This window comes from Strigops habroptila, chromosome 14 (genome assembly GCF_004027225.2).
Source record: "Strigops habroptila isolate Jane chromosome 14, bStrHab1.2.pri, whole genome shotgun sequence".
NCBI lineage: Eukaryota > Metazoa > Chordata > Aves > Psittaciformes > Psittacidae > Strigops > Strigops habroptila.
This window is the reverse complement of record NC_044290.2, coordinates 10,079,721-10,088,662: the sequence shown is the minus strand read 5'-3', so window position 1 is coordinate 10,088,662 and position 8,942 is coordinate 10,079,721. Positions and strand designations below refer to the sequence as shown.

General features: G+C 53.5%; 1 protein-coding gene across 4 annotated transcripts in view; it reads left to right on the top strand.

Moving 5' to 3' along the window:
• Nucleotides 1–4,092: 4,092 nt before the first annotated feature.
• Nucleotides 4,093–8,942, top strand: part of RGS9 (regulator of G protein signaling 9) — a 42,206-nt gene continuing 37,356 nt past the window's right edge. For all 4 annotated transcript variants that reach the window (XR_003994414.1, XM_030506583.1, XM_030506581.1 and 1 more), the window contains exons 1-2: nt 4,093–4,277; nt 8,307–8,403. Coding sequence is in view for 3 of the 4 variants with exons in the window: in XM_030506583.1 (XP_030362443.1) it covers nt 4,215–4,277; nt 8,307–8,403 (160 nt within the window). In the remaining variant the exon portion in view is untranslated. The remainder of the gene's footprint in view (nt 4,278–8,306; nt 8,404–8,942) is intronic.

Below are 8,942 nucleotides of genomic sequence, written 5' to 3'. Positions count from 1 at the left end.
AGCGCCTTACCACCCTCACAGTAAAGAACTTCTTCCTTATGTCTAACCTAAACTTCCCTTGTTTAAGGGTTGTTCCTGCACTGAGGATGATGGTGTTCCCTGGAGAGGACGCTGCCGTGGGCTCAGCGTCATCCAGCTCCGCAGGGGAAGCCGAATTGCTCAGTCCTGGCTCAGGTGTTAACCCAGCTGCATCCTCTGCCCCAGCAGCCAGGCTTCATCTCTAAGCAGGGTGCATAAGGTCTCTGTTCTGCTTTTTTCCTTCCTCTTTGCCACTTCTTTCCTTGGCTTTCCTGTCCCTGGAAAGTCCAGGAGTGACGGGAAGCAAATGCTGCCCATTCCTGCTCGCAGCTCTTCCCATGTGGCTAGTAAGGAAGCTTCTCGTTTTGAGTTCTCCTGCCCTACCAGTCATGACAACGGGCTCTGGAGATATTGCTTTAACTATCATTGCCTTGCTGAGAGACCTGAGATTCAGTCATGTCTGTCTCTATGCCACAGTTTGCACTATATATATAGTTTATTATAGTTCATATATATATAGTAGTTTACCTATATATATGTATAAGTAAACTGCTTTGAAATCTTCCTGGAAGGAACTGCATACTGAAATTGAGCCTCTGCTCACCACGCTTGCATTACCATTCTTGTTGCTTCATTTATGTTACTCCTTCCTTCCCCTCAGGGCTGTCCCCCGTTTCCTCAGATAGAAAGGTAGTTTACTCACCGCACGCCTTTTGTGTTGCATGATTCAACTTCTGATGTGTGAAGAAGGGGCGACCACGTAGGAAATGTGATCTTTACAAACAGGAGGGGATTCCCTCTTGCAGTGCTTCCCGCAAGAGAAACTGGCGAGAATTCGCAGTGAACACAGCTCACGGGGGCTTCACAAGGAGAACAGAGGGACAAAATTCAGCCCTAACAGACCTTGCCCCAGCTGGGACACTCTCCGTGGGCTGAAGAGACCTGTGGGCTCTGCACTGTTGCCTTAATGACGCACTGACCACGGGTGGATTTACACGTACCTCCTGCACGGGGTGTGACTGTCCCTGTAAGCTTCTGGTTCTGTAAATAGCGCTGCATTTAGCGTGGAAAGCAGGCACTGGGAGGTGAAATGGGCTCCCCGGGAAACCTTTCTGCACTGAAAGAGAGAGCTTCTCCTCTTCAGCTGGAGAAGAGAAGGCTCCTTAAGGGGAGACCTTAGAGCAGCTCCAGTGCCTAAAGGGGCTACAAGAAACCCAGAGAGGGGCTTTGGGCAAGGGCCCGTAGGGACAGGACAAGGGGAATGGCTTTAACCTGCCAGAGGGGACATTGAGATGAGCTCTGAGGCAGAAGTTCTTCCTGTGAGGGTGCTGAGGCGCTGGCACAGGGTGCCCAGAGAAGCTGTGGCTGCCCCATCCCTGGCAGTGTTCAAGGCCAGGTTGGACACAGGGGCTTGGAGCAACCTGCTCTAGTGGAAGGTGTCCCTGCCCATGGCAGGGGTTGGAACTGGATGAGCTTTGAGGTCCCTTCCAGCACAAACCAGTCTGGGATTCTATGGTTATCTGGGGTGCAGGAAGGCCAGGACTAACTTGGGGAGCCAGAAGTCAGCAGTGACTCTGCTCGGCTCTGCTGGTGCTCTCTCCATTCTCTCTGCTGTTAGTCTCTTGCTTTCTTGATGGCCAAACTCACACATCGATCAGCCAGACTCTGGCAGGGACTGGAGAATCATTTCCTTTCCACACGTGTGGGTTTGTGATTAGACCCCAGAAGCGTCTGCCCTTTACAAGCCTCTCTAATCTGATTTAAACACCTCGTGCTTCACATGGCAGGTCTGTTGTAGAGCATTAACTGCTGAGCTGGTTCCCCTGGGCAGCAGGTGAAATGTGGCTCATCTCTGAGCTTGTGTTCGGTGCTTTGGGTCATTTCCAGATGTTAAAGCTGAATTGGAGATCTGTAGCAAAGAGAGGGAGCAGCTTTGCAATGGAGAGAGAATTACCATTTGCTTTATTTTAGCTTGTCAAAGAAGACTAGAAATGGAAGCAAAACCCCTCACCTGAGCTCCAGGGGGTGTCTGTGGGGATCAGCAGGATTTGAAATCACCAGAAGCTTTGGAGCTCAGCAAGGTTGAAGAGCTCACACCTCAGCTTGAGCTCTGCACAGCTACTTCTCCTGGGTGTCCTGCAAGGAAATAATTGTTCTTTCTGAAGGTTTTCAAATGTTTCTCATGAATAAGATGCCTCTATTCCTCAGTAGAACTTTTAAAGTCAGTATTTTGGGATGAATGACCATTTTTATTCCTTTAAGTACATGGGGCACAGGCAGTTGTTGGTGATTGACCCTTTCCTTAGGCCAGCACCTCGCCTGGAGGACTTCTGAGTCCTTCCACCGAGGACAGTGAAGGAAAAGAGCTGCTCAGAGGAACCAGCTGTAGTTTATAATAAGATTTCCCAGTTTCCCTCCCGAGCCAAGGAATTGAGCTACATCTTTCTGTGTGCTGTTTACCCTGGTGTGTCCAAAGAATTACATGTAGCGATCCCATTCTCCTGCCAGTGTCTGCCTCTCAGACGTGGAAGCACTTGTCTTAGCTACCATTGCTAAAATGCCTGTGTGCCTTCACTGTCCTTTCCCTTCCCTCCTCTGGCTCCACTCTGAATTCCCTCTCTCCTGCTCTTTGCCTCCAGCACTGTCCGTGCCACTGGCGTTGTCACCTTTGCCGTTTCAGGGAGACACCGGGATCCGAGCTTGGTTTCAAAGACCCAAACAGCACCTCAACACTTGAATTAGGAGACAATTCTGCTCCTTTTGCCTGTCAGCTGATGCCTTGAAGCGTGAGATGATAGCTTTGGCACTAACATGTGGCATGACAGAGGTTACGTGTGATAGTTCACTCATGGAGCGGAGAAGGGTGGAAAAACTGCGGACATAAAGGAGTGTTTGAGGCAGCAGCTGCTGTGACTCATGGGGGGATCTCACGTGGGAATGACTGAGCACACACAGGAGAAAGGCCTTGCAGAGCACTGGCTCACACAGAGGGATGAAAGAGCAGAGATAAAGATAAAACACTTCCACGTGGGAAAGCAGCCCCTGCCTTCAGGGTGTTACTGTGAATGGGAAGAGCGCTCTGCTCCATGCCCGCAGCCAGCGTGCTTTGCTCAAGTGTGTAAACCACGTGTAACGTCAGAGCAGTCACAAAGAATGTGGTGGGGAGGGCACTGCCCCGAGAGACAGCTATACACGGGTTTGGGAAGTGTGGGTGACCTGGAAACACGGCTGTGTGTGATGGTGTGGGGTGATCTGCTCACGGGGAGCATGGTGCCAGTGTCTGCTCCGTACCTGCACACGTGGCACTCCGGGTACCCCGATGGGAGCACACACTGTGCGTTCCCTGGGCAGGGAGGTATAGACACACTGGGTAGGTGTGTGATGTGCACAAGGCAGCGTGCCCACATGGCTGGCAGGAATTCCCGGGAATTTTCCAAAGAAACCAGGAAAACGGAGCTGTTGGTTCCCAGTGCTGCCATCAAGACGAGACAGCCCCGTTGTGGAGAAGTGCTCTAGTCCCGTGGTCTTCCTCTGGTCGCTGTTAGTCACAACTTCCACTGTGGGAAGTCACAACTTCCCACGTGGCTTTGCCGTGACACCAACACCCCAGATCCACCCATCCGGCTTCTGCACCCACAGCTGCACCGAGCGGCGTGCACGGAGCAGATGCTGCAGCACCGCTTGCTCCAGCCCAACCACTGTGTCTTGGGCACCCATTGTTGGGCACCCTGGGCCTTAGGAGCCCCAGATCCGCACCCAGGAGCGCTTTGGGGTGGATTGTTCCCTCTCCAGGGGAACCACCTCCTGCCCCACACCACCTTTTGTAAGGACCATTGCCAGTGTGACTACTAAGGTGGGTGCACCCGGGGAGCTGCAGGCAGCCAGCACCTTCCACAGCGACTTTACACCTCCATCAGCCCCATCTTCTCATCCTGATTCCAATTCCCAATTCCAATCCCAGGCCCCGCCTGCCCTGGCCCCGCCCCGCCGAGCGGGCTCCCCCTAGCGCCCGATGGCGGCATTGGCGCCGCCCTCCGCCTTCATGCAAATGAGCGTGTAGCGGCGGGTGCTGATTGGCTGCGGCGCGCAGCGTTGGCGCCGCCCCCGGCCGGGCGAGCCGGCGGTGGCGGGTGGCGGGTGCCCGCAGGCAGGTGAACCCGGCCGGGGCCGCCGCTGCCCGGACCCGCTCCGGCACCATGACCGTCCCCCGGCTGGACCAGGGGCAGCGCCACCGGCCGCGGATGGCCTTCCTCAAAAAGGTGAGGGCTGGGGCAGCGCCTCCGGGCACGGTGGGGCTGCATCCGGGCGGCGCCATGCGGTGCCCGGTGTTCCGGGAGCGGGGGACCGGTGTTCACAGCGCTCCCCGCGGCCCCGCTGGGTGTGCGAGGGGGGCAGCCCCACGGGTCTGCGGACACGACCTGTTGCAGAGCTCCGGGGTTCGGGCTGGGGGACAACGTGTTAACTCCCGGAGGAAATAAAGCTGTCATTGTGCTTGGTTTTGTGGCTTAGCCTTGGCTGGATTATTCTCCTGACACATTTCCTCCTTCTCCCATCCTTTTCCCCCCAAACACCCTCAAAACGGTGCTGTTTCCCAGGGGAAAACCCCATCATCTGCAGCACTGGGCCACTCAGGTTGGTCCAGCATTCCCGGGGCTGACGTGCGTCCGCTTTTTGGGATGTAGCATGGCCAAATCATTTCCCACTTTTTCAGCAGCGAGTGTATTTGTGCCCAGAAAACCCTTGAAGGAGTGGGAAGATGTTTGCCTCCGCGCTGGGGTGTGATGTGTGATTTGTAAAGCAGTTGGTGTTTTTCCATAGCGTTCATTCAAGAGTGAAGCCAGTTTTAGTACAACCGGTATCAGCAGCATTGAGCTTCCCTTCCACCCACCCTCCTGCCCGTGGCTTATCCTTTTGAGTGGAATTAACTGAATTTCCAGTGACAAGTCCAGTTGGTTGCTGTTGGGGTTGTAGCTGGTTCTCCTGCAGCGCCCATGATCCAGGGAGGATTCCATGGGGGAAAGTTGGGGCTATTCAGTGCTAAAGCATGATCTTGGCAATACAAGCCCTGTACTTTTATGCTAGAGGAAGTAAAGAAGGTGTTTTCTTTGGTGCTGTGTGTTCAAGGTGCAGAGGAGAAGCCGTGTGCTTTGGGAAACAACCCCAGCAGCAGTTGTTGCAGTCTGTGCGATGTGCTCCAAGTTCCTCGGGTGGGAAGAGCTGATACAACACAGGGAATTGCTGTTAGGGACCATGCACCACTCACAGTGCGAGCAGCGAGAGGTTTGAGTAGTTCTGGTGCTCTGCAAGTCTCAGACCTGTTGTTAGCACTGGGAAGGGGAGCTCTGGGCTGGTCACAGAAAGGCTGTAGCTCTCATCTCTGCTTTTATTCCTCCTCTGGTTTTTCCAGACCTTAGGGAAGCCGTGTATGGACCCTGGGCTGTTCCGTGGCAGCGTGGTTTGGACATCCACATCCTAAAACACAGAGCAGCTTTACAGGTGGCCTCTGGTGGGAGCTGGGGATGCTCAGCATGCATCCGGCGAGCACCTTAGATCCACGAGGAGCTAAAATCCTAGAGAGAAGCTTTAACTGCTTAAGCCTGTGCTTTGCCAGCAGCTGGCACGTCACCGTAGCCATGGGTTGGCTCCAGCACATGGAGGGGTTCCCGCTGTGCTGTCTCTCCAGCAGCCATCGGATGTGGGGACAGGAAAGGTGGTTGCTTTAGGGATGAATGATGGGCAGTGCTGGGTACGTGCATGACTCAGGCTGGATGCAGAGCTTCGTGTCTGACCCATGATGGGATCAGAGAGCCCCCTCCAAGGCCCTGCAATGCCTTCCAATCCATGAAATACTCATGACTAACACTTAGGGTGGTTTATTCTATTCTTCTCCTCTCCTAACTGTCTTGGTAAGAAGAACATTGGCACAGAAGTCTGTTGGGACAGGGAGGAAGCCTCTGAAATGCATTTTGGTTCTATGCACATAGCCAGATGCAGGCAGAGCTCGAATCAGCCCAAGCTCTTGGTGTGGGCCCCAGCAGGCAGGATGTGGCCTGTTGGGCATCAGCTGGTGGAGCAGGAGCTCAGCACAGCCCCGGGCAGGGCTGTGCTCCCCAGTGGTGCTATTTCAGTCCAAGCCGTGCGCTTCTCCTCGCTGTGCTCCATGGCTGCACGTGGCTCACAGCTCGTGGGTAGGGCTGACGGGTGCCGCTCGCCTTGTTCCTCTGCCTCCTCCTTGCGCTGGTCCCTGATGGCTCCTCCCGAGGCAGCACCGCAGCTGGGGAGGGACCAGCGTGGGGTCTGCAGCGTGGTTTGGGGCTTCTCCAGCCTGGCTTCCATCTCTGGGCTTAGCAAGCTGCTGCCCTCACCTGCCTGGGTGCTTTCAGGTGCGTGAGCATCCGAGTTGTGTTTTTGCTGGAAGGAGCTGCCCGTCAGGCTCCTGCTCTGTTTAAGTGGGGCCTTGGACACGGCTCAAGCTGAGCCTTAAGCCAAGCTCAGCCTCATCCCATCCTCCCTGTCCCTGTCCCACACATGGAGGCAGCCCTGGGGAGGGGCTGTGTGCTTGGCCAGGCGGGACTGGACCAATCTTTTGTGCTGGGATTCCAGTTGTTCTGAATGGAGACCTCAGTGGGGCTCCTGCATCGTGGTAGCTCTTTGCTGGAGGTGAGCTCACCCCAGAGCCTGTCCTCCTGCTGCTATTACCTCTGTGCTTTTCCACCCATCACCCTTCAGGAAGTGTCTTCTGGCTCTGCAGAACATAAACCAAACATCACTTTCCTGCTGACAAAACATGCTGGAGCCCTTAGCAAAGCAAGCAAACATCCTGCTATGGGTTTCCAAGACAATTCCTTGCTCTCCACTGGTAAGGACCCATCTGTCGAGCCCACCGGGAAGGGAACGGGCAGGGTGTGCTGTACTGCTTGCAGGGAACAAGTCCTGCATCAGTGCCCTGCCTGCTGGAGCATCCCGCCTCAGCTCATCCCTGCACAGCCATCACTCCATACCCAGCCTTGAACCTGCTGAGGCTGAAACTGGGGCTTCACTTCAAACGTCTATAAAAGTCTTCATATTCCATTGCTTTGGGTCTGGTTTTGCTATTTTAAATCGTTTTATAGAAGTATTTATCCAGATATTGGTGTGAAATCTCGCCAGGCTGCTCTGGTTCAGTATTCATTTGACGCTGGCTTTAAAACCAGTTGAAAATCAATTTTTCCTGTCAAGCCCAGGGTGCATCCTGTCACTACAGGCTTAAATCCTCCCTGAGCTTGGCAAGACTTAGGCCTGAAGTCACTGTGGTGCCTGTGAAGACAATACCCTCCATTATGTGTGAGTGTCATCAAGTCACACTCGTTAAATCCTCTAATCCTCATTAAAAAGCTTCAGCCTTGCCCCAGAATGAATGTGCAGAGAGACCGAATTCATCCTGTTGGACCAGCTTTGATTTAGTGCCTCTGGAAGCAGAAGACAAAAGAGCATCATCTACAAAGCCAGGTCCTCTAAAATGAGGAGATGAGGAGCATACCCCAACTCCAGCCATCCGAGTGGAGCATCCCAAGTGCAACCAGGAGGCTGCCGTGCCTTTGGGATGCTGCCGGTAAGAAGTCCACTGTAAGAGGAGGAAAATACCTTTGAAAATCTTCGTATTTAAAAACAAAAGGTAATTTGGAACCAGAAATAGAAGAATTCTCGCCCTGAGGGTGAGGCTCATCCTCCATAACGTGATCTGTTAAGAACAAGTCATCAGCATCCCTCAGGGCTTCCTGATGGGATGGAGGATGCTGTCAGACAGGAGGAGTTGCTCTGGATGGTGTGTCTCTGCCCTGCCCCAGAGGGACTGAGCTTTGCTGCCCACAGACGGGGCTGAGGAATATTGCTGATGTTCCTGGGGCATGGGGCAGTATCTACAAGTGCAATAGAAGCACAGGTTTATTTCTTCTTCCTTAGTGCCCCGGCAAACAGCCCTCTGCACCAGAGAAGAACATCTATAGCTAGCAGAGATTCAGAGATCTTTCTTGTTAGCTCAGCTTTCATGGGGTGGTTACATCCTGTCCCTCATCTGCTAACCCTGTGCTTGTGCCTTCTGTAGGAGGGGGAAGTGGCACTGTGAGTCTGTGTGCAAGCTGGCATGGTTTGGAGGTGGCACCTCTCATGGCATGGGGAGGTTTCGGGAGGTCTGTGGCCATTGCATCCGTTCCTGTGCCACGGCACTGCACATCCCTCTGGGATGCTGCCCACAGCTTCAGTGGTCCTGGGGCTCCTGTGATACATCCCATCTGCTTCGTGCTTTGCAGATCGAAGCGCTTATGATGGAGATGCAGAATCCAGACACGGGCATCAAGACACAGACACAGAGAGTGATGATCACCAACATCCCACATGCTGTGGCAGGTAAGAGCTGCACCAGGGCAAGGTCCGTCAGGGAACGGCTGCGTGAGGACTCCAGGGTTACCACTGCCTGGCTGCATGCTGGATATATCCCAATAAATATCTGCTGTACATCCTTTGAGCCGTGCCTGCTCCCGTTATCTCATTCTCATTCCTGTCTCATTTCACTCCTAGCTCTTTGAATCAGAGACACAGAGATTAATAATCGTGCCCTTTTAGCTGTCTCCTGTGAGTTTAACTCAAGTGACCTTGCTTTGTTTTAGCATAGAGGTGAGTAGGTGCTTCAGCCTCCAGACCTGTCATATCCCCAGTGAGGCTGAATCACAAATCAAGATAAATATTAAGATCCAACTGAAACAGGCAGCCTGGAGTCAGACTGAAAGCTAGTGCTTCAGAAATGAGCAATAAACAATTAGTTTCCCCTTTCGAGTTTTCTGCTAATAATAATTCTCATTCATACACAGGAAAAGAGCAAAATACTCATCAGCCCACTTCTCTGCCTGTCAATGGCAGCTTTTCCTCCTTCAGGCAGGCTGAAGCAG